The sequence below is a fragment of the Stegostoma tigrinum genome, chromosome 1, assembly GCF_030684315.1.
Source record: "Stegostoma tigrinum isolate sSteTig4 chromosome 1, sSteTig4.hap1, whole genome shotgun sequence".
In the NCBI taxonomy this organism is placed as follows: Eukaryota; Metazoa; Chordata; class Chondrichthyes; order Orectolobiformes; family Stegostomatidae; genus Stegostoma; species Stegostoma tigrinum.
The window spans coordinates 104273036-104299727 of NC_081354.1; the positions used below are offsets into that span (position 1 = coordinate 104273036).

The 26692-nt window shown below is 41.3% G+C and overlaps 1 protein-coding gene across 1 annotated transcript in view; it reads left to right on the plus strand.

The window, feature by feature from the left end:
• LOC125452898 (gamma-aminobutyric acid receptor subunit beta-1-like) overlaps positions 1-25133 on the plus strand; it is a 274999-nt gene extending 249866 nt beyond the window's left edge. Inside the window, exon 9 of the mRNA XM_048531861.2 lies at positions 22447-25133. Within this exon, the coding sequence (XP_048387818.2) occupies positions 22447-22794 (348 nt within the window). The 3' untranslated portion in view covers positions 22795-25133. The remainder of the gene's footprint in view (positions 1-22446) is intronic.
• The last annotated feature ends 1559 nt before the right edge of the window (positions 25134-26692 follow it).

The window sequence follows — 26692 nt, forward strand, 5'->3', positions numbered from 1 at the left end:
AGTGACCCTCTGAAGAGCATCCCACCTCTGCTCTAAGGTAACAATGTGTAGAGCTGAATGAACACAGCAGGCCAAGCAGCATCAGAGGAGCAGGAAAGCTGATGTTTCGGGCTTAGACCCTTCTTCAGACGTGGGGGAGGGGAAGGGGATTCCGAAATAAATAGGGAGAGAGAGGGAGGCAGATAGAAGATGGATAAAGGATCACCCCTCTTCTCCTTTAGGTGGAGGGGAGACGGACAGGTCAAAGAGGCGGGGTTGGAGCCAGTAAAGGTGAGTGTAGGTGGGAAGTTAGGGAGGGGATAGGTCAGTCCAGGAAGGACGGACAGGTCAAGGAGGAGGGATCAGGCTGGTCGGTAGCAGAGTGGTGGGACTTGTGGTGGGAGGAAGGTTAGGGAGGCGGGTACGGACTGGGCTGGTTTTGGAATGTGGTCGGGGGAGGGGTGATTTTGAAGCTTGTGAAGTCCACATTGATACCATTGGGCTGCAGGGTTCCCAAGTGGAATATGAGTTGCTGTTCCTGCAACCTTTGGATGGCATCGTTGTGGCACTGCAGGAGGCCCAGGATGGACATGTCTTCCATGGAGTGGGAGGGGGAGTTGAATGCCACAATGATGCCACCCGAAAGCTGCAGGAAAAGCATCTCATATTTCGCTTGGGAACTCTGCAGCCCAATGGCATCAGTGTTGGATTTCAAGCTTCAAGCGGTTGCAGGGAAAGGTGCCGGGTGTGGTGGGTTTGGAGGGGAGTGTGGAGCAGACAAGGGAGTCATGGAGGGAGTGGCCCCTCTGGCAAGCAGACAAGGGTGGGGAGGGAAAAAAGTCATTCGTGGTGGGGTCTGATTGCAGATGGCGGAAGTGTCGGAGGATAATGCGTTGGATACAGAGGTTGTGGGGGTGGTATGTGAGGATGAGGGGTATTCTACTTTGGTTGTTACTGCGGGGACGGGGTGTGAGGGATGAGTTGTGGAAAATGCGGGAGACACAATCGAGGGTGTTTGCGACCACTGAGGGGGGGGATGTTGTGGTCCTTGTAAAATAAGGACATCTGAGATGTAGGGAGTGAAATGCCTCATCTTGGGAGCAGATGCGGCAGAAGCGAATGAATTGGGAATAGGGGATGGCATTTTTGCAAGAAGGTGGGTTGGAGGTGGTGTATTCTGGGTAGCTGTGGGAGTTGGTGGGCTTGAAATGGATATCGGTTTCTAAGAGGTTGCCCGAAATGGAGACAGAGAAGTCCAGGAAGGTGAGGGAGATGTTAGCGATAGTCCAGGTGAAGTTGAGGTTGGGGTGAAAGGTGTTGGTGAAGTGGGTGAACTGTTCGAGCTCCTACTGGGAGCATGAAGCGGCACTGATACAGTCATCAATGTAATGGAGGAAGAGGTGGGGTTTCGGGCCAGTGTAGATACGGAAGAGGGATTGTTCCACGTAACCTACAAAGAGGCAGGCATAGCTGGGGCCCAAGCAGGTACCAGTTACTCAGTGGGCTAACCAGCCTCCTCCAGTGCCGCTTTTCCATATGATTCTATTAAAAAATCATAATTATAGCAATCTACGCCTATACAGAAGGCAAAATGACACTTTGAAGTTAATCACACATTTCTACATTGGAGCTGATAGATTTCTAGCTATTGCTTGGGCTACAAGAGCATACATTTTTAAAATTATATGTATTTTTAATTCTGTACATAAAATACATTCAAAAATCACTGGCAATCACAGCATCTAATCCAATATTACTCTTTCTTTGGAGCCTGTCATTAAAATATTGAAGTATAATTCATGGTGGGGAAAGTAAGTGAAATGTTCAGATGGTGAGATACAGCTGTAAATCCTTTCATACATAATAAGTTATGAGTCCAAGTACCCTTGCAGTTTGCTGAAGCACTGATTTATCAAAATGGGGATCATAGTTTCAGTTTGGGAACCATTTGTGTTCAAAGTTTGTCAAAATTTTGCAAGCTAATCATAGACCAATAGCTGCAGCCAAATTCATGGCAAACTTAAAACACTACAATTATTGACCATATTCCGCAATATGACAAGCATTTATACTAAGCTACATTTCTAGTCTTGTTTCCAAACTTTAAAAAAATCTCATTTCAACAGAGTAAACCTTGAACTGCCCCAACTGAGCTGAATATAATTTTTCCATAAAATGATCACTTGCACAATTATGCAAGAAGAATGTAATATTCCCAGACAATTGTAGTTTAGTATTTACTAGTTTAAGGCACATTCAAAAATTGTGGTAAAACTGTAAAAAAGAATGCATTAAGCATATTTTTGTTGGTCCGTCAAATCCTCAGATAGCATAATATTTGAGGATTACTTACATTTGATTTCCATTTTACCCTACTACTATTTACAGAATGTAAACCTTTCCTAAGGCTGTTTTCATCCAGTGAAGCATGAATGATGTTTACTTTCATGTAGATGGTCTGTGTATGGTTGTGTTTGCTATTAATGAACATTCATATGAAGTAACATCACAGCAGATTGTTAAAGAATGCATGTTGCATGTCGATATACCAGAACCATTACTCATGATGATTCAACCCAAGGCAGTAGTTTTAAAAATCTAGATGAATCATAGATAATGAAGGTTTTTTTAAAAATATTTTAATAAATGGAACAAACAGATATATTGTTGAATGGAACCACAAGGCAGATATTTTGATTCTTTACTCTGTAGCTAAATCAATATTTTCCTAAGTTTTATCAAAGATAAAGTTAAATCCGTTTGAGTAGAACAACTGTTTAAAATCCAAGATTGATTTTGCTCGAATCCACAATACCTCAGTTTACCCAGTCAAAATCCCTGATAGATATAATTGAATATGATTTGACATGTGGACAGTCCTGTTTAACAACAGGAAGGATCCTCACTTACCCTGCAAAGGAAAGAAAATACAAACTTCTATATTCTTTCTTACTGATGATCTCATATGCAGAGACTCTGAATATGATATTTTTGCTTTTAACAGTCTTTTATTATTTATTCTTCATACATTGCACAATTGCAGAATATTAGTCCTTAGTCACACAATGAAAGGTGTTGTCTGCTGACAGTCAATACATAGTAGACAAGTGTCTTTCTAACAATTAAGATTATATAACTTCAGTGAAAGCTGTTGAAATCGTTCTTGGAGTAAAATATAATATCCCTAAGTGATCTTGATTACCATAGCTAATAGATATGAAAAATGTTCAATTACAGACATTGAAGGCTGAAATCTGGTTTCTCCTCCTAAATAATAGGTTGTTCCCCACAGATAAAAGAATCCTTCAAGTCTGTCAAGCGTCAAATAAAGCTATCAACTGCGTATCTACATGCACGGATCTGAGTGTTTCCATCACAGCTAGGTTAAGGAACAAGAACACCTGTTCTGAGGAAGGGTCACTGGACCCGCAACGTTAACTCTGTTTTTTCCTTCACAGATGTTGCCAGACCTGCTGAGCTTTTCCAGCAGCTTCTGTTATTGTTGCTAATTTACAGCACCTGTAGTTCTTTCAGTTTTCATTAAGAATCAAGAAACTTTTCACCATTTGGGCAGATCAGTGGCTTGTTCACTTCTTGAGAAGGCTAACAAGAATGTTGCTGCAGATGTGTTTTCACTACTGAAAAAGATACCTTCCCAATGGTCTCAGTGGGTCTTCAGTTCGGAGCTTTACACCTGCTCTGTATTAAGATTAACAAACCCCATTTTGGGATCAGCCTAATTACATGTTTAATATCAGTACAAGCTCAACTAGGCATCTTCATTTTAAGGTGACGCCTTATTATTGATCTTTAGAAAGAAAGGATAAGATGAAAGGGTAGCTGAATGAGACTTTGGGCTAAGCGTCAATTTGGGAGTTCTATGGAGAGTTTCTCTCCAGGAGCTCCAGCAGGTTTTCTCATGTGATTTTACAAACCTCACCTCATTAAGGATGTACTACGCCCCCAGGGGCCCACTCTCACGCTATCGTGCACTCATCAGCAGCAGAAGTACAAACTGTCCCTGGAACATTCTGGATGTCCCATCACCGGAACCTTGTGGGTCTACTGCCGACAGAACCTTATTTAAAGCCCAGCTGTGCAGCAGGTCAAACAATGCCAGTTAGGAATAAACCTTTATAGTTGTAATGTTGGATGAATTTCCCCAGGAATGTCCAATAAAGATAATTTGGCAGCCCGTTTTACAGCAGGGACCTGGAGGCTCTGGTGGATGAGTTGCTGGACTTCCAAACGAGACCATGACATTGCCAGCCTGGTCTGAAGTAGCCACGTGGGCCAGTGTGGCATCCACAATCACAAGGAATGCCCAGCAATGTCACTAAGATGTTAATTACCTTCTCTTCTTCATGAGGGTAAATATAGTACCACCAAATTGTCTCTACTACCTGACACTCACTCTAACTCTGCTAGTGCACCCGCCACTCACCAAGACTCATGCTCTAGTCCTCCCACTGCTCTATGCAAATATTCCCTCAATTACTCTCTCCCATCCCCTTTCACAAATTCCCCTGGGATTATTCTCCCAAAACCCCATGTCAACAGGCTCCAGTATGGGGCAGTGTCCCTCCATTCTAGCTGCACCCGCGTGTGAAGCAAGGATAATGAAAAGCTCCTGAGTATACACAACTGGTATGGTGACATTTCATTTTACATAGAATATCACATTGATAAGCACTTTCTGTCATCACCCTGACTGATCAACTGGCGTTTTAGCTTCTGGTACAAGAATAAAGCTCCAGAGGCTGCCCTTCCAGAATGAAACACAACGTTAAAACTCTATCTGAAGGAGTGATGCTCTTTCCCTAACACCTGTCATGACATAACATTGTGTCATGTTTGAATGTGGTAGCATCAGTTGTTGTGATGATTTCAAACATTAACTTCTATAAACCGATGGGAAAATCAAAGAGAGAATTTGCCTTGGGAACAAACAGGGGCTGCTTTCCTTTCAAACAGCACCGAATTTACAGTCAGTGAATGATGACTTCACCCAATTCTGATCTATTGGAGCTGAATCTCAATTGAGTCTTGTCTAGCTCGTTGCACCCGACACTGTATTGTACTATCATTTTCCTCCTCAGAAAATTGCTGCTATTTTTCCAATTCGTCAGTATCCATTTTGTTCTCTGTTTGCCTGCTCCATTTGTACTGGGGACAGCATGCTAAGATTAAGTTGCACATTCTTCCTGGATTGAAAAGCAAAGTGCACAGTTCAATTCAAGCGTTGCAATCTCTTCATGAAGTGGCCTATTGTCTTCCGCTGTGTTCTTGTTGGAAGAATGGGCTGTATTAAATGTATGCTCAGCATTAGGGAATTGCATAACTGAGTCATTATCCACGGTTGCAGTGAATAGCCATTGTCTTGCAATGATCCAGGCTACCTGGTTTTGATTTTGAAGAATTGATACCGATGACCACAGATGATTTTTACATTGACTGAACAGAGCCCTTTTCTGGTGATAAAGTCAGCTGTTCCCACCACAACCATTACGTACCAGCTGTGCCTTTCATATCAGAAATAGTTGCCATCTAGATTCTTTCCACTACCTGAGAAAATAGCAACTTGCACATAGGTGGAGTGTGATTAGTTAATAATGAGACATTGCTGCGTGCCCCACACTGTTTTCGAGTGAGATTCTCAGCTAGCTTTTGAAATCTTATGCCAAAAATCAAACTTTTCCTCTTGACATTGAGAATCTCATTTTCCAATGTCCCCATCCTTTCCCGTCTGTCTCACCATCGTTCAGGGCCTGGCAATGTTCCACCCTAAGTCTTCATTCCTGGCTCATGTTATCACTGTGAAAGCTGCAAGCACTATCAGAACAAAGGCTGAGTGAGGCACAGGAGACAAAAGCCTAGTTACTGACAATATAATGTAGACATTTTGAAGCAGCATTTCTGATCAATTAGTTGCTCATGGTTATCATTGTTGGTCACATATTAAATGACATTACCGACAGAGAGACTAAAACATAGAGCAGGTGACAAAGGAAGTGGATCATTTATAACTAAAGGTCAAGCAAGATCCTGAAAAGAAGATATTTCTTTTGAAATACTAAAATCCAGAAGTAGAGATCATAGCTTAAAAATAAGGGGTCACCCATTTATATCAGTGATGAGGGAAAAAAACAACTCTTCCCTAAGAGGCAGTAGATGCAGAATTAAAACATTTTAAGGTGGAGGATGATAGATTCTTAAGTCCCAAATGGTAAAAGATTATCAGGGGTACGATGGAATGTGGATTCGAAGTTAAAATCAGATCAGCCATCGTCTTATTGGATCAGGCTTGAAGGGCCAACTGGCCTACTCTTCCTTGTTTGCATGTTCAGATATCCATGTGCAGTTGAGATAAGTAATGGACCAGATTCACACAGTGCTAGATCCACTTAATTCACAGGCAGTGCATACGCATACTGCAGTTAGGTGGTTAGGTCAGTGGGTGGAGGGAATGGAGGGGGTTATGGATATTGAGGACAGGTTGGTTAGTTCACTTAACTAGAGGACTAACCATCAGCACTGGATGCAATGCCTGTTCTGACTGAGGTAAGCTCTGAACCTGTAATAAAAAGCCTGCAGTTTGATAAATAACTGGCAAGGACCTGCCATCAGGTAGAGAAATGAAGAAGAGGAGCACCAGGTACATAGTGCTGAGCAGCTTTCTGTTAACAAATGGCTGCAAGAGTACCATCAATAAGGCCCTGGATTTTGGGGAAGACTGTTAGATGGAAAAAAAATGTGCCTTCTCATTCTGCTGTTATTTATTGCGAGAAGTAATTGAAGTGTTTACCCTGTGCCATACTGTTCTATGTTCTATGTTCTATGATATGTCTTTACTGTTTATTGATTAATGATGCAGGCCTCCCAAGGGAACCTGCAGTGAAGTTGTAGGCGAGATTGTATACAGATTCAATTCCAGAAGCCACAATTCCTTCACCACCTCCCTGGTGAAGCAAAGACAGAGAGGACAACTTTCCTCAGATCTCAATGCCTGCACTCCTGATTTCAAGAGTGAATTCAGTCACCATCTTGGCTTGTATTTTATATTCTGGTAATCAAATTTCCTCTAAGCAAAGCAAAACAGAAAAACTTTAAACCTTACATTGCAAAGAGCTAGAGGAAAATAGTGCTAAAACAAAATTCTATCCAGGTCGAGACCAGTAAATGAATTTACACTTACCTCCCTCTGACTGAGTAACCCTGGCTGTAATCACACAGCATTTCCCAAGAGAAAATCAGTGGATGGCGTAGTTCCACATTAGCACCCATTTTCCATGTATTCACATAAAGATAACACAGGGCGTGTTCGAGCACCCCAGATCATCCATAAGATTGTACAGTTTGGGAAAGGATCTAGTATTTCAGATTGAGATGTCTACATGTTTCTCTTGCCTTTGATCACTGTTTTATACTGTTACCCAGTAACTTCGCCTTCCTTGTAGTACTTGCTGCAGGGACTAAAACTGAGAACCACTGCAAAGTGCAACTTTTTCTGAATGGAGGTATTGTATTAGTTATAAAGCTTTAATAATGTAATTTCAACTAAGCAGTTTTTATTAGTTTTTATTAGTTTTTATATTGTTGGCAGCTTGATCTTACTTGAAGTTAACTATATTGCACAAGACATAGCTTTTTTGAAGGTGATATCTTAGCACAGTTTAAAACTTTGCTTAATATAATAATGCAAGCTCAAACTGTGTATTAACTAATTTTAATACTTTAATATGTGTTATTTGGATCTGAGTTAAGAATTGACTGGGATCGTTGCAGCTGAAACAATTCATGATTTTGTGTCAGTGCTGTTTTAATTAGTGCCTTGTACTTTCTGCCCTCGAGTAATGTTGCCTTGCTTGATTGACACTGGTAAGAGAGAGTCCATTGAGCCACTTTGTGTTATACCTCAACAACTCATTGCTCACAAGTGATGTAATCTTCTTTAGCACAAATGTGGAACTGAATTGTTGCCTACGGTTAGCAGGACTGAAAGTTCTGGTATCAAACATGAGTTTTCTTTCGTGAGTTCTGCAAAACATATCATATAAATTCCATTAACAGGATGTTATAAATGGGTGAGAGCAAAATGGCACTATTGTGTCATTTAAGCCTCACTATTCAAGAATTTCTGATATCTCCCATGTAGATGTGAGAGCAGTTCAGAAAAAGATTGCCATGTTTTGGACGTGCCAGTGTTGGACTGGGGTGGACAAGATCAGAAATCGCACAACACCAGGTTATAGTCCAACAGGCTTATTTGAAATCACAAGCTTTCTGAGTCTGAGTCCTTCTTCAGGTGTTAGTGAGAGAGGTATCATCAGACACCGAACTTATAAGTAAAAGATCAAAGGTTCACACCATTGATGAGGATGTACTACACAAACCTAAGATGCTGGTAAATCTTTAATCAAAATTCATTAATATGTATACATAAATCCCCGAATTCCTTTCAAGTCATGGTCCCGAGAGAATGAAAGGTTTTGTCAGTATAAAGAGGAGGTGACATTTTAGGTCAGACAATGCATGTTAAGTGTGAGACCTTGTTTAGAATCTGTATGTGTTTTAGTTTGGAGTCAGACTGGTATTATTTCTAAAGTGGGAATTTATAAAACGCAACACTGACTGTCTATAAATTGTGTGGTTTTTGAACAAAGTAAAATATATCTACAAATTCACCCCATAGATTCACGTGTGTGTGTGTGTGTGTGTGTGTGTGTGTGTGTGTGTGTGTGAATGCATGTGCGTGTGTGTATCTGTGTCTGTGTGTATGTGTGCGAGTGTGCGTATGGGAGTGTATATCACCCAAGATCCCAGTTGAGGCCGTCTTCATGCATAGCAGACTTGGCTATCAGACTGTGCTCCATGACTTTGCTTTATTGTGTATCCCAAAGTCTGCCTTGGAGGATGTTTACCTGAAGATCCGTGACCAAATGTCCTTGACCGCTGAAGTGTTCCCCCACTGGAAGCGAACGTCCCTATCTGGCGATTGTTAGGCCATGTCCATTCATCTGTTGTTGTAGCATCTGCATGGTCTCGCCAATATGCCATGCCTTGGGGCATCCTGGCCTGCAACGTTTGAGATAGACGACATAGGCCGAGTCACATGAGTATCTGCTGTGCATGTGGTGGGTGGTGTTCCCACGTGTGATGGTAGTATCCGTGTTGAAAATCTGACATGTCTTGCAGAGGTCGCTATGTCACGGTTGTGTAATGTTATGGTCGATGTTGTCCTGAAGGCTGGGTAGTTTGCTGTGAACGATGGTCTGTTTAAGGTTTGGCGGTTGTTTGAAGGCGAGAAGTGGAGGTATGGGGAAGATCTTAGCGAGATGCTCATCACCATCGATAATGTGCTGAAGGCTGCAAAGAACGTGGCTTAGTTTCTCCACTCCCAGGAAGTACCGGACAATGAAGGGCACCCTATCGGATGTATCCCATGTCTGTCATCTGAGAATACCATTATGGTTTTTGGCTGTAGCACATTGGAACTAGTGATTGATGAGTTGATTATTGTATCCTGTTCCTATGAGGGCGTCTTTCAATACCTTCAGGCGTCAGTCTTATTCCTCCCTAATGGAACAGATCCTGCGTTGTGTAGGGCTTGCCTGTTGGGAATGGCTGTTTAAACATGTTTTGGCTGGAAGCTGGAGAAGTGCAGCATAGTGAAGTTATCCGTAGGCTTCTGGTAGAATGATATGCTGAGGTACCCGTCCTTCATGGAGATGTGTTTGTCCAAGAATGAGACTGATTCTAAACAGTAGTCCATGGTAAGTCTGATTGTGGATGAGACTTGTGCATATCACTATGTAGTTGTTTTGGTGATTCCTCGCCATGAGTCCAAACGAAGAAAATTTTGTCAATATATCTGGCATGTAGCGTTGGTCAGAGGTTCTGTGCAGCAAAGAAGTCTTGTTCAAACCTGTACATGAAATGTTGGCATACTGGGGAGCGCTAACGCCTGAAGAAGAACTAAGGCTCTGAAGTTTTGTGTTTTCAAATAAACCTGTTGGATTCTAACCTGGTGTCGTGTGATTCCAGGAAAAGATTATTATTCTTTATTTTTCCTGGGATATGGATATCACTGGCAAAGCCAGCATTTATTGTTCATCCCTAATTATCCTTGAGAAGATTGTGATGACTCAATTTATTGAATTGCTGCAGTGCATGGCGCAATGATGATACATTCTCATGGTGCTGTCAGGCTCGAGACTCCAGGATTTTGACCAAAAGACAGTGAAGGAACGGCAATGTATTTTTAAAATCAGAATGGAATGTAACTTTGAAGACACCCTTGCCCTTTGAGGTGTTTGAGGTCACACCTTTAGCTCTTGCTGTTGAATGAGGTTTAGCCAATTTCTGCATCTTTTAGATGGCAACAGTGCTGTCACTGTGACTTGTTGGTGAAGGAGTGAATTTTTAAGTGACCTGAAACATTAACTCTGACATTTTCTTCACAGATGCTGCCAGACCTGCTGACTTCTGTTTTTGTTTCTGATTTACAGCATTCACTGTTCTTTTGGTTTTTATTTACTGATTTAAGAGGTCTGTTTTTCCTGAATGGCATATTTAGTTTCTTAAGTATTAGCAATCAGTTGGAGCTGCATTCACCCAGACAAATGAAGTGTACCATGTCACATTGTTCCTTGTGCCTCATATATGGTTGACATGATTTGTGAAGTCAGGATAATTAACTGTCACAGAATTCCATCCTCTTGTCTGTACATCTCATCAAAGTATTTGTGTAGCAGTTTCAGGAAAGTATATGGCCAATGGTGGGCCCATGGTTTGTAGGAAGGGGAATTCAGAAATGGTAATGCTGCTGAATGTCAGATGATGAAATCTTATTAGTCACACATAGACAAGTTAGGAGTTAGGAGAGCAGTACATTTCAGGAAATCTTTTATCAGAGTGGCTCCCTGCAACATTTCCACCTCTGATGGATCTCGCCAGAGGCAGGCTATGAATGATAGAAATTGCCACTTAGAAACAAACTGGTGACAAACCTGGTTCTCCAACATCTGCAGATCCTATTATCTCTGGATTGGTAGTAGTGGAGGACTGACGTCCACTGGAGGTTAAGTCCTGACAACTGCTTGGAAATCATCTTAGCTATGGGCTGTGGCAAGAAGCCTGTTAATGGGGATTATTGCTTGTTAACAGCACCAATGACAACCAATCTCACCTCATTAATGTGCAGCTTCCTATGCTACCTCCTGACACATGGAGACTAGATGTCAACAATTCCTAACAGGAAAGTCAGAGTGGGTATCTGCAGATTCCAGCTCGCCACTTGCTCTTCCAGGCCACCATCTTGGATACCCACTAACACATCAGGGCATCAACCTCTGTGCCTGACAACCATGAACTCTGGCGTCTGGCAGTTTCCAGCCTCTCAGGACCCTCCTTTCAGAGCTGCATTTTGGGGCACAAGCACAACCTCTACAGAAATGCTACTGCAAGGACGCCTTGCAGGCTGAGACAGTCGTCTAGACCACACATTGGGCCCCTTGCATCTTGGCGTGTTAACTCTCTCTCTCTGTCTTACAATTCACTTGCCTTGAGTCTCCCTGGATGCTCACAACATCCGTGCCCTGTATTGCCTTTTGGCACTTCCCCTCCCCCCATCTTAACCCTGCCAACCAGAGCTGCCAGAGCTCACATTAATTCTGCCTTGCCTTGTCATTTAGTACGGACACATGCTTATCAGAGTTGTCAGCAGTCCTCAGTTAAATCAAGAGAGACAGCATTCACTCAGGGACTTCTTGTACTGTCAGTCGAGGGAAATGTCTGGAATTAGTTTAGAGGTTCGGGCATCATCAGTCAGTCACTCAATTCAGTCAGGGTCACCTCATATGGGGTGAGAAGTACATTATCAGGTAGCCAATCACCCGTCTTGCTCTATTGTAAGATGTTTTCCTCATGGAATGAGAGAAAGAGAGGGATTGAGTAAGATGAAAGTAGATGACACAGCAGTAGAACTGGTGCTGGTACCCAGTGCAAGTGATGAAACTTCAGCAACGATCTTCAGTCAGAAACACCAAAGTCGATAATCCCCCTTGATCTCTTCCACAGGTCTCTAGGGACAAGTTCTACTGCTGTGTCATCTACTTTCATCTTACTCAATCCCTCTCTTTCTCTCATTCCATGAGGAAAACATCTTACAATAGAGCAAGACGGGTGATTGGCTGCCTGATAATGTACTTCTCACCCCATATGAGGTGACCCTGACTGAATTGAGTGACTGACTGATGATGCCTGAACCTCTGAACTAATACCAGACATTTCCCTCGACTGACAGTACAAGAAGTCCCTGAGTGAATGCTGTCTCTCTTGATTTAACTGAGGACTGCAGCGAATTCAACTTGCTCCACATGATTTCAAGAAATGGCTGAAGGCACTGGATGCTGCAAAGGTTTTGGGCCCTGACAACAAAACTGAAGATCTGTTCTCCAAAACTAGGTGTGTCTCTAGCCAACCTATAACATTGGCCATGTTAGGCTTACAGGGGTTCTTCAGCTGCTTCATCAATGACCTTCCCTCCATCAGAAGGTCGGAAGTGGGATGTTCGTTGATGATTGCACAATGTTTAGCATCATTCGTGAGTCTTCAAAAGCAGTCCATGTTCAAATACAGCAAGACCTGGACAATGTTGTTTCTTAAGGCTGATGTATGACAAGTAACATTCACCAGAATTTAAGTGCAAGGTAATGAGCATTTCCAATGAAAGAGAATCTAACCAGTGCCCTGTATTATTCATCAGTATTATCATTGCTGAATCCCTCACTATCAGTGCCCTGGGAAGGATACCATTGGCCAGAATCTGAGCAGGGCAACAATATGAATTTTCATACCCAGAAGGCATGAAGAGAGATCCTGAATTATTGCTCTAAGAACATACAAACTGGTGAATTCAAAGTGACATGAGTGTAAGACAACGCCATTCAGCCCTTGCTCCACCATTTCATAAGATCACAACCAAGCTGTCTGTATTTTGAATTACCCTAATAGCTCTTAATTCTCCAGCCGAACAAGAATCTATTTGCCATGCCTTAAAAATATTCAGTGTCCTGCCTCCACTACTTTCTGAGGCAGCAAGTTCTAAAGATCCACGTCCCTCTGAGAAGCACGTCCCTTACACGTCTTACATGTGCTCAAAATTCACCTTTGAAATGGAGCAGTTAAATGAGCTGGCTTTCTTTGATGTTCTCGTTGAGAAATCAGCCAGAAGTCTCTCTAGTATTGTCTCCTGCAGGCGCATCTCCACAGCCACTTGTTTGCATCATGTTGAAATAAGGTGCACAAAGCATTCCTGCAGGATAATAGCTACCCTGACTATATCATTTCTTGTAATTTATTACGTGCACACATGAATATACCTAAGACCTCCAATTTTTGCCCTGAAAAATGCCTACGTTAACCTGGATAAAATGCTTTGAAAGTTGCAGTGCCAGATGAATCTATTCCAATTTCATGCTACTACAATGCTATAGCAATATGAGTGGTGTTCGCCACTAACAGGATGCTGTTGTCAAGCCAAAAGACATTTTGCCTATCACATAATTGATTAACATGGTGTATGATTTCAGTGCCAGTGCAATGGCATGGCTGTTTGTCCCAAAGACACGGGATCATATTAAACAGCATATTCCTTCAGCTGTTTGCGACAAGCAAAGTACTGGCCATACCCAACCAGCCAACACTTATCAAACCAGCAGACAGTATCGAACATCGGATGTGTTTCTGTGATTGGACAGTATTTATTAACCAACCCTGAGTGTGCAGATAGTGACATTGAACCAACTTTTGCCAATTGGGCCTGCACTTGCGCACACTGGAAGCTACATAGATTAATACACAGGGCCTTGTTCTTTGCAGATAGTAAGAACAATCTGCACATTTTATGGCATTTTCTATTTACAAAAAAAAGTGACAGCCTTTCTCCAGTTTACTTCTGAGGGCAATGCCTTCATGAATCAGACTCAACCTGTCAAATTAAAAATTTAAACAAAAGCTAGCAGTTAACTGTCAATCATCATTAACTGGTTCACCCCCAATGGTGATGCCTCTAACAATCATATTCCACTTGCTAAGGAATACTCTACTCTTATGCAGCATAACTGTTGTTTGCCCTTTACATTGGTATTTCTTGTGGGTTGTCCTGATAAGCGCAAGAAGAAAAGCTTTAAGAAAATTTATTTGTTTTTCAGCAATAATCAAGTTCTGCACTAGCAAATGACTACTTTACTATTTATTTTACTCCACAGTCAAGTGATCAAGTATTAGATTCTAACAAAGCTTAAAAATAATTCTACATAATTTCTAGTACCATTTTGTTCTTTGGGATGTAAAAGTGACAATAGCTATTGAATAATATCTTTTAATGATTTTAGCAATATAGTTGATTACTTCATTGTTTGAAATGGCTGTGACTGGATTATGAAACCAAATCACAAATGATTACCATGCATTAAAAGGAGTTGCATACAACATTAATATGTGTAATGAAAAAGCAAACATTTGCTGAGCTTGCCCATTATTGGGTAACTAGAATACGAAAGACGTGTCGCACTTATTTACCGGATGTGAGACTAAAAGCCAAATGCTGTCTCAACAGTGAACATGATGCAGACCAATTACTGCTGTGACTGAAATGAACACTTTTGTGAGACAGTAGGAGATAGAGAGCCACATTTATATCATAATAGGGAGTGCAGCAGCGGAAGCCACAGAGAACATGGGAATTGGAAATAAAAGATGTTTATAAAAATCAGAAGACGAAACATTTGAGTTGTGTTAGATATATATTAGGTCAAAATAAAAACTGCACTGACAGTAAAATCAAAGAACGTCCCATTATAAAGGACATTGCAACATTGAAAAGCCAATTTATGAATGTATTGAAAGGATGCAAGTAACCAGTTAATGAAGTTCTGGGTGAACCTTTATGAGATTCGGCTCCTGGTATGAGCAGGGATAATAGAATTGGATGCAGAAATTGAGCTTCTTTATTCGTCTACACGAATCCCTGATCTTTTATCCCATTGAGTAAAGTTCAGTGCTGAGAGGAGAGTCTCAACAATTACTGCATGTGGTTACAAACAAGAGATGTGAGCTCCCAGTTGCAGAATGATCAGACAAGATAAAAACACATTATATGCAGGAGGGTGCTGTGCTCATCAGGAAGGATCTGACAGTCAATAAAATGCCAGCCAAATCCACAGAGGGGGAGTTGTCACATCTGATTTGTATAGAAAAGTATGACAGCACTAGTGAAAAACAAATAATAGTAGCCTGCCGCAAATCATTGAGGCAAAATGATTAAATCAATATTGTATTGCTTGAGTAGATTGGAATCCTTTTGACAAGAAGGATGTTAATCCTGGACAGTTTTTAATTAACTAGAATTAAAGTGAAAAGATTTGATGTCATTTTTGAAAAACAAAGACAATATTATGGAGTCTGTGCAAGATTACTCTCAACCTCAGTAAAGAGGATTTTCCAATGCTGTGTGTAAACAGTGGCAGTACAAAGAATCAGATTGTCCACCCACAGTGCATTGAATTCCCAGCATGAGTGTTACATCTTGTTATGCACTAGAGAAGCCGAACGTGGTTGAATTCAAAGTAATTGATGGGTACAAAGATAACAGCACTCTATTTCTTCCTGGATCTCTGAATTTAATGAGAAAATCTACCCAATACATTAACAAAGTTATGTACAAAATTTGATTTCTAGCATTTGACCTGATGCAGTTTGCAATGGAATATTTATTCAGAGTTTGCTGTACTAATAACAGTGTCGGCTGTCAAACACACATCATTTTTACTAGCTAACTAGCTAGGTGTACTACCTAGCTAGGTAGCTATTACGAGGGGGCATAGTTTTAAAGTGAAAGCAGGTAGATATAGGGGAGACGTCAGAGGTAGGTTCTTTACTCAGAGAGTGGCCGGGGCGTGGAATGCATTACTGGACAGGGTAGTGGAGTTGGCCTCATTAGGGGCATTGAAGCAGCTATTAGATAGGCAGAAGGATGATAGTATAAGGTAGGGGTGGACCTTAGACTTAGGGTAAAAGTTTGGCACAACATCATGGACTATAGGGCCTGTACTGTTCTATGATCTCTGTTCTATATTCTATGTTCTATGTTCTAACACTGACAACAACTTACAGTTTCGACACATTTCTACACATGACAGTAGTGTACATATATCTCAGATATAGGACTTCTATCTTGTGCAGTGCAGAAAATTAAGCCGCAACTTAATTGAAATAAATTTGAAACAATATTGCGTGGGTTTGACTGGATTGCAATGGAGAGGATATTTCCTTTCATGATAGAATGATCAGAATTGTTTATTTAAAACTGGGATGAGACTTTTTTTTCTCTGAGGTCATGTGTCCTTGGAGCTCTCATCATGAAAAGATGATGGAATCAGACTTTTTGACAGTTTTTAAGGCAGAGGTAAATAGGTTCCTTATACGTAAGTGGAAATGCACATTTGGAGTTCCATTGATATTGGCCATGATCTTGTTGAATGCAGATCTTAAAGATCTGAATGACCTACTCCTGTCTCTATTTCATAAGTTTGTACTCATGTTTGTAAATGAGCTGAAGCATCAAAGTACTCCAAAATCACAGAAACCTCCAACAATCATAGAATCCCTGCAGTTCGGCCCAACAAGTCCACACCACCCCTCAGAGCATCCCACCCAGACCCATCCCTTATAGCCCATTGAATCTACACATCCCTGAACACTAGGGACAATTTACCATGGCCAATCCACCTGCACATCTTTGCACTGTGGGGGGAAACCAGAGCCCCCAGAGGAACCCCACACAGACACAGTGAGAATGGGCAAACTGCACATGGACAGTCGCCCGAGGCTGGAATTGAACCCAAGTTGCTGGTGCTGTGAAGCAGCATTGCTAACCACTGAGCCACCATGCCACCCCAAGTCTGTAAGAAGTACTGTCACCAAGATAAATTAGTACAACAGAACTTCCAACAATGTTCACCACCATTCCCATTCGTGCTGACCAGTGCACACTACACCCCCACCACCTCCCTCCTCCCCCCCGCCCCCCCCCCCCCCCCGACCAGACAGGAAAGACTCACCTGTGGAGATACAGAGTGAGAATGGTTGTTGATGGGGTGGGGAGAGGGGTTGGAGGTAAGAAAGGTGGTGAACATTATTCGGGTGAGAGAAAAGGATCAATGTCAGGGAAAGGGCAATGAATGTCTATAAGGCGTATCAGAGGAGCCATTGCTGGGGATAAGGAAAAAGTTTGGTTGTTGAGGGGAGAATTCTGCAATCGCAGAGGAAGACAGCTCCATTTAAGATTGTGTAAGTTTGAAGAAATTGAAGACAAATCTTTAAAGGTATGTCATCAGTTCAAGATGACAGAGGGCGTGGCTTCATGGGAACTGCATTTAATCTTTAGTCTCCTGACTCTGCTCAAGGTAGTCCTAGCGCTCTACTGCACCAAATAAGGCCCTTCAGTCTGTTGAGTCTGAGCTGGTGGAAAACAGCCACCTAACTATTCTAATCCTATTTTCCAGCACTTGGCCCATAGCTTTGTATGTCTTGGTATCCGAAGTGTACCAAAGTGTACATTTCTTAAAATGTTATGAGTGTTCCAGCCTCCACCACCCTTATAGGCAGTGAGTTCCAGATTCCCACCAGCTTCAGGGTGAAAGATGTTTTTCTCATATCCCCTCTAAACCTTCTGCCCTTACATAAATCCATGTTCCCTGGACCTTGATGCCTTCAACAAGAGTAAAAGTTTCGTCCTCCTATGTCTCTCATAATTTTTAACATCTCAATCACGTCCTCTCTCAACCTCCACTGCTCCATGAAAAACAACTCCAGTTAATCCAATTTGTCTTAATGACCAAAACTCTCCAGTCCAGGCAACATCCTGGTTAATAGGCTTTGCATCCTTTCCAGTACAATCACATCCCTCCTGTAATGTGGATTCCAGAACTGCACACAATACTCTGGCTGTAGCCTTACCAAAATTCTAGACAGTTCCACCATAAACTCTCTGTTCTTAAACTCTGTGCCTCAGTTAATAAAGGTTAGGAACCCATTTGCCTTCTTAATCACTTTATGTACCCTACCTGATATCTGAAGTGAACAATGGGCATGCACACCATGTCCCCCTTATCCTCAGTGTTTCCCGTGGGCCTACCATTCATTGTGTGTCCTCTTGCCTTGTTTGTCCTGCCCAAGTACATCAATTCACACTTTTCTGGATTAAATTCCATTTTCCACTGATCAATCCATTCGACCAGTCCATCTAAATCCTAAGGTTATAATCCAGGGCTATCTTCCTCACTATCTACCACACCACCAAGTTTCATATCAACTGTGAACTTATTAATCAATCGCTGTACATTCAAGTCTAAATTTATATATATTATATATATTATAGTATATACTACATTGCCAGAAGAGCCTAAAAACAGAACCCCACTGAACACAGGCTTCCAGTCACTAAAACACCCCTCAACCATTACCCTCTTCTTCCTGCCACTGAACCAATTCTGATCTAATTTGCTGAATTCCCCTGCATCCCGTGAGCTGTTACCTTTTAACTCAGTCTCCCATGCAGGATCTTATTGAAGGCCATGCTGAAATCCAAATAGACTACATCAAATGCATCGCCCTCATTTGCATATCTGATCACCTCTTTGAAAAATTCTATCAATTTGGTTAGACACGACTTCTGCTTAACACAAGACTGACTATTCTTGATTGATCCCTGCCTCCCTGCTTCTCCAAGTGCAGATTAACTCTGTTGCTCAGAATTGCTTCCAATAGTTTTCCCCAAATTAGACAGACTGGCTTGTATTTCCTGGTTTATATCTTGCTCCTTTCTTGGATAATCGTACTACAAAGGCCGTGTTTTAGGCGCCCTCTGCAAGCTCTCTGGTGTCCACAGAAGAATTGAAAATTGATTCTCCTGCTATTTTCCCCCTTACCTCACTCACCAGGCCAGGACATATTTCATCCAGCCCTGTTGATTTACTTCAAAGCCTGCCAGACTGCTCAGAACCAGCTCTCTGTCTATGCTAATTTATTTAAGTATATCACAATCTCCCTGATTTTTACATCTCTCTCACTAATGAACACCAACACAAAGTGCTCATTTAGAACCTCTACCTACTACATCCTCTGGCTGCAAGCACAAATTACCACTTTGCTCCTTATTAGGCCCTACTCTTTCCTTTGTTATCCTTTGTCCTTGATGTGCTTGTAAAATAACTGAGAGTTTTCCTTTATTCTTCCATGCAATTTCTTTTCATGCCCCCTTTTGCTCTCCTAAATTTGTTTTGATGTTTCCCCTTGCACATTGTGTACTTCTGTAGGCTTCTGCAATTTTGAACCCTCAGTATCTGCCATACGCCTCCTTTTATTTCTCTTTGTCCAATCCTATATATCCCTCAATAACCAGTGTTCACAAGATTTGACGCCCTACCCTTTATCTTCATTGGAACATGTTGGCCTTTTTCATTTCCTTCTTGAATGTGACCCACTGCTCTGACACAAATTTACCTAAAAGTACCTTCTCCCAGTCCACTCTGGCCAAATCATACCTGATTTGATTAACATCAGATTTGCCTCAGTTTAAACTTTGATTTTATGCCCATCATGGTCATTTTCCATTGCAACCATGAGTATTGTGGAGTTATGATTGCTGTATGCAAAAGATGCAAAGACTCTAATGTAAAAAAATGAGCAGAATAAATCTTCACCACTAACCCTGAGATTTGGGCTGTAGTCTCTATTGTCGAAAAGAGTGCAGAAGAGATTTTCAAAATAAATTGTTCATGAGCTTAAAAATGTTATTTATGAGATAAATGGATGAGATTTTGAACTGATATTGTAGAGAAGTGACTAGATTTCTGAAAGAAATCTGAAAGAATTTCTAAATCATAAAAGAGCTAGATAATGTAGGTAGAGGAAACCTGCTTCCTCTCATAAAAGTACTGAGAATGACAGGTCACGGATTTAAAGTGATTTGCAAATATTGCAAATAAGATGTGAGAAAGAACCTCTCATATAACAAGTTGTTCAGATCTGAAATGGATTGCCTGAAAGTTTAATGGAGCCAGAACAAATTGAGACATTCAAGAGGGCTATTTAAATTGAAGCAATTTTCAGATGTATTGGGAGAATGCAGATGAATGGTTCTAAGTCATAGTGATTGTTGGAGAGTTGAGTGCAAACTGAATGACCTTCTGTCTATAACATAACAGTTCTGTGACTCTGTGTTCCATAGCAAAAAGTCAGAAAATATTTCAAGTATAGCCTTGAAAAAATCTAATTGAAGCTTCCTTGTGATCCTTTATGTTTAGTGTTCACAGATCTCAGCACAGATACATGGACATTGTTTGTGAATGCTGACAACGAGGTGAGGAATAGAGTGTTCAAGGCACCTAGCAGATATGTTTCAAGTAGGAAATTCCCATCAGCTGAAATTGTATGTGTTATGTATCACATTGACTACAGGACCAGCAGTTAGGGTGGTCAGATATTCAGCATTATAGCCAGGTTCACAGGTTATTAAGAGGGCTCACAGCCTTTGCTGCAAACAATGCGTAAGTTATGTCAAAACATAATGTAGAGTGAACCAAATTGACTGGACATTGTGTTACTCCTCACTGGCTCATTATTCCTGGTGTCATAATAAAAGTTAAAGGTTTCATAAAATTACACTGAAGTAAGCGACAGCATTCTTTTAATTGTATCAGACATAATAGGAACTGCAGATGCTGGAGAATCCAAGCTCATCCAGCTCCACACCTTGTTATCTAGCATTCTTTTAAGCTGATATTCATATTATCTTGGTTTCTCTCTCTTGCAATTCTAATTCTAGTTTTCTCTTTCACTTCTTTTCAATTCCGTTTCCTTTTCCTTGACTTACTCTTTCCTTTGAAATTCCAGTTTTCTTTTAATCACCTCATGTTTAAGCTAATTTAGCCGCAACTAAATATCACCTGATTTCAAAGCTTCACTACCAAGACTGCCTGGTCTCTCTTGAATTTCCTTTAAGCCCAAGTATTGTGCTTGTACCTCAATTATCTCTGTCTTAGCTCTGTCAACCAATGCTACTTCCAGTTAAGCCAAGGGTCTAGACCTGAAACATCAGCTTTTGTGCTCCTAAAATGCCGTTGTGTTCATCCAGCTCCACACTTTGTTATCTCGGATTCTCCAGCACCTGTAGTTCCCATTATCTGTGAAGTCAAACAACCTGGGTTTTAAATCTTCGCCAAAAACAAGTCTGTCATTTGCAGAAAATACATTTTGCCTTTCTTTTAGACTCAGGTCGAGAGAATGCACAGATCAGGTTTCTATACATAACAAGAATTACTATTTATTACAAATAAATAAACTTTAGTTATAGATATGCAGTTATGAACTCTGGACGTATGACTCTACTAATTAAAACTCTAATCCCTCCCTTGTGAAACTCCCCAGTGCACGCACATATTTAGGTCACATTCAGGATGCATTTGAATGTTAGTTGAGTGATTCGCTGCAGGAAGTCTGATTTCATCAGTATGTTGCTCCCTACCTGATCACATCAGTCCCCAGATGACAATGAAGGCCATTTTTCACAATTATCAGTAACTACCGAATCTTATTGCAATTCATTAACTGAACTATTGTGCATTGTTACTGAATGCAAAATTGGCAGATTCATGAAACTTCATTTCACAACTTGAATTTGACTTAAACTCATGTCTGAATCCATCACCGTTAGACTGTGTATCCTTTAATAGCCAGATGCAGATTTTAATGTGAGCGGGTCAAGTGTTTATTTGCCTGACCCTCACCTGCTCCATGATATCATTGTAAGAAACAAGACTAGTAGGATAGCCTAACCAGCTGACAATACCACCAGTTCCCAAAATATTCAACAATGGCAAGTTGTACAGAATTGCTCTGTAATTTTCCAATGGCTATCAGTCTCAAAGAGATCGGCTCCATTCTAAGAAAGTTATATCTGGAGATGAAAGCCTTTTCTTCAGAATTTGACAAGATCCTTTCTTCCACAGCGTGGTAAGAAGGTGACATTCCAAATTTTCAGACTCCTGCGGCATCTGCATGCAGGAAATGTTGTAAATATATCAAGTCTTTATGAACTCAACCCTGTCTTTTTGGACAGAATCAGTGCTAAGGTGGACCGGTGGACTGAACAAGCATCCTACCATAAATCTGGTGCTACAGCTGCCAAAATGGAATTTTCATGTTCTTCAGTTCATAAGGCGCTTAGAGAAAGTTAGTGTTACATCAAGATGACTATGGGTTGTGCACAGAAATGCCATTTAATTACTCATCGGTTTATGAAATGTCTGCATTCCTGCATAAGCAGTGATAGCAGCCCTAGACTGCAATGCCCCAACTAATACGCATTCTCTGTTTCTCAAAATATTTCTCTTTTCGCGACAGGTGGATGCCCATGGAAACATTCTCCTAACAAGTCTTGAAATTCGGAATGAAGTGAAAGCTTCTGAGGTGTTAACGAATATCAATGATCCAAGAGCGACCATGTTTTCTTATGACAGTTCCAACATCCAATACAGAAGGCCAGCTACCAGCAGAGATGGCTATGGTAGAAGCACACTAGAAAGGCACACTGTTCAGAAGAAGGGACGTTTACGGCGACGAACATCACAACTGAAAATTAAGATCCCAGATTTGGCTGATGTGAATGCCATCGACAGGTGGTCACGGGTGGTCTTTCCTGTTACATTTGGGTTTTTTAACTTGGTGTACTGGCTGTACTATGTGCACTAACTCAGACAGTATGTACAGTACAGATAAAATACCTTCTTTCTTTTGTTTTCATTTATTAACCCTTAAACAACTGTAGTAGCAAAATAGCAACAAGCTCAAGGTAAGATATTCAGCTCTTGTAATGTTGTGGGGATTAAATTCATAAATGTATATGCCAATGAGCTTACGTTTGGTCATGATGAATAGTTTGTTTTTGAAATAAATTGCTATCGTTCAATACTTAAATCCTAATGATAGCTACTTGATATCTTCTGCTTTAAAAGTTTAGGTTTGACAATAATGGTTGAAGTGGTGGCCCCATCCCACCAACCTTACAACTGCAAAAATGGTGGCAAGCTTGCATTAGCCACTTTTGGGAATCCCGACAGGATCACATCCAGTTGGTAACTGTTGTCAGGGGTCCCAAAACTTGAGAGGTGAAGAGCTGCTGGCTATTTGGAATGCAGTAACTTTTTCACCGGCTGTGAAGCAGTAGCCAGGAAGGAGACCCCAGGAGGTGGGTACAGTGGGTCCCGAAGCCAGTGGACAAACCTGGGTGGTGGAGACAGTGGGAAAAGATTAGGGTTGCATGGGGGAAAGCCAGTCACCTGCCCAGTTCCATTCATTTAAATCTTAGCTGGGAATGGCCCAGACTAACTACCCACCTTGAGGCCCATTAAAGCCTTTAGGTGGCCAATTGACAATCTCAGTTCATCACTACTGGTTATACTTTACCAGTGGCAAGTGAAAATGCCCAAATCAAATGGGAGGGCCACCTACTATACCTACAGCAGTGGGGGCTCCTGCTACTCTGTATCTCATGGAGAGCCTCACCAAAGCCAAGGATATCTGCCACTGAAAACTGTTCCCTGCTCCTCAAACTGACACCTTAAACCCACGTCAGATATTATTGTCTGACTGGCTCTAGTGAGCCGGCCCCAATTATCTATCCCTGCAGCACCTTCCCCCACCCACCCCCACCATCACCATCACCACCATCATCAGCATGGCTGCTGCGTCAGGCTTTCTGCCGGTCCAGCAGCGACCATTTCTACTGGTGGCAGTGAAGAGCCCCACCCCTTTGATTGGTGAGCAGATTTGGGAGGGGAAGGGCATAATCTTTTCCTATAAAAGATGGGCACTATCGAGCTGCCTGATTGACATTTAGATTCAGCAGGGCTCTCCAGGAATGCAATGAAGTTGCCACCATCTTTCCAATCAATGAATAGGGCCACCACATTAAGCATGGCTGATGTATGGCCATCTTACTACCAATAGAAAACCAATAGCAATGGGTTGACACACAGTTGGAAATTGATGTGTACTAATGGTCTCTGTTTCCCACTGGGCGGAATGACTATTCATGACTATTCACAGCCTAGTAGGAGATCAAATACCATGTATTGTGTTTGATTAGGAATCAAATCATTTTATTCCTTCATAAAGTGTATGAGCATTTGATCTTCAGACTTGATTTTCCCCGTTTTACACTTACAGGAAAATAAAAAAAACACTAAATCATAGGTATATAGAGGGAGCAATTACTATTCACAGTTTTAATGGATGAATACTGTCCAGTATTTTTCAGTATTACCCACTTCATTTTAAATGCATTTAATCTGTAAAATGAAAGCAATTGCAATGGGTGTATCAGCTAGTATTGGCAACACTGATTTCTAGACCACATTGATGGACGGGTGTGAAGATTAAACTGTTAGGTTTGAGCAATTTAACCAGTACCCAATCATAATTCTGTCCTTTTGATATCCTCAGCACTCCAGGCCCACACCAAATCCTATTGGCAGCTCTGAAATCTTTGCTTTGCCCCAAACCTATTTGCAACCATGATGCCCCAGATCCAACCCTCCTGAGTAAAACCCTCATAGCTTCATCTCCACCAAAATCATAATTACAATTCCAATGATGCAGACCTGATGTCCATGTTCACCTTTTACATCCCAACCTGCAGGCCTAATCACTGCCTGGCACATTTTAGCTTTACTGCCTGGTGAAAAAGTGCCCATGGATTCCGAGCTCCCTGCCTATGTTTTTGCAACCACCCAGCCACCAGGCTACCAATCATCACAAATTAAAGAAGGCCCTTTAAAATATACCACCATGCACCTTCTCAAACCACTCACTACCCAATTAATATCTGGGTTCTGCATGAAAAAAAAACTACTTTCGAATCAACCTGTGAGAGATGTAGTTACACACCTCTGGAGCAGGTGAGATTTGAACCCTCATGTGATAAAATCAGTCTCTGTTTATTCAAATAGATTTTGCTGGTTTTTGTTCTCTTCTGTTTTTTGTGGGTTTTTTGAACATTATTGTTTTAACACAATTGTTTTATGCATCGTCATACGAATACATTTTTATTATATTTCTAACACAGTTTTTTTTTCTATTTTTTGCTTGTCTACATGCTTGTTATCAGTGCATTTGGATGGGCCATTTCATGTATTTACAAACTTCATAGTTGACTTACAGCTAGGTGTAGCATGCATTTATTATAGTGTAGTGATTGCCTTGGCTTGAAATGTATCTAAACACAGGAAATACAGAACCTACTCACCTCTTCCGTATTCAAATCTCAAGCTATTTTTATTTATAGTCTTTTCAGGTTTGACTGTTGAATTAATTACCAATATTGTATTGCGAATACTCCCAAATCATGCTCACCTAGAGACCTTAATGTCTGTTAAGAGTGATATTCAAAGCAATTTCTTCAGGTGACTATTTTTAATGAAATAATTTATTTTGAATCATGCATGGAAATTTTATCACAAATAGCAAGTGGAGTAAACTGTCCCATTCTATTTCTCTCTTTTCACTTTAACTCTAGTTCGCAAAAGTGAGAGAGCAGAATTTTAAATCCATGCCTCATTCAGTGTACCAAAGTTTTATATTCAATCATATTTCTAACAATTATTCCCAGGTTTTGCAAGAAAAACAGAACAGATTTTATAAGTGTATTTATCCTTCGATATGGCTGAATATAGTGCCTTAATTACTTAAGCCACATGTTGAGAATGCTAAATCTATTCAATACCGCAATTTACTTATAAACTTTATCTATAAACTTTTTATAATAATTAAATACTGCAAAATATTGACCGAAAAAGCAATGTGCCAAGTACTATTAAACATTCCAGTATTTGATGCTAAGAAGTAACAATATACCCTGCACTCAGAGTGATGCAGCATTGGTCATAAAGTGTGACAGATACTGTAATGTCAGAGCTAACTTGCAGTCCCAGCAATGTTTGTGGACAGCATTTATTACTGTTATACACACTGAAGTGAAAATCACTGAAGGTTAAAATAACTCCGCAGAGGCTGTATTCCATCACCCTTTATTTGTACGTGGAAAGTCCTTGATGCTGATCAGCTCCCTCAGAGCCAGTTCTCAAAGTGTCAGGATGTCCTACCCTCCTGTTTATATCTGTCAGCCAAGGCTCCCTGATTGGACCAGATTAACAGCCCCAATCAGGGAACTCATGTTCTATGAGATAATAAAATGTGAGGCTGGATGAACACAGCAGGCCAAGCAGCATCTCAGGAGCACAAAAGCTGACGTTTCGGGACGAGACCCTTCATCAGAGAGGGAGATAGAGTGAGGGTTCTGGAATAAATAGGGTGAGAGGGGGAGGCGGACCAAAGATGGAGAGAAAAGGAGATAGGTAGAGAGGAGAGTATAATGGGGAGGTAGGGAGGGAATAGGTCAGTCCAGGGAAGACGGACAGGTCAAGGAGGTGGGATGAGGTTAGTAGGTAGGAAATGCATGTGCGGCTTGGGGTGGGAGGAAGGTTTGGGTGAGAGGAAGAACAGGTTAGGGAGGCAGAGACAGGCTGGACTGGTTTTGGGATGCAGTGGGTGGAGGGGAGGAGCTGGGCTGGTTGTGTGGTGCACTGGGGGG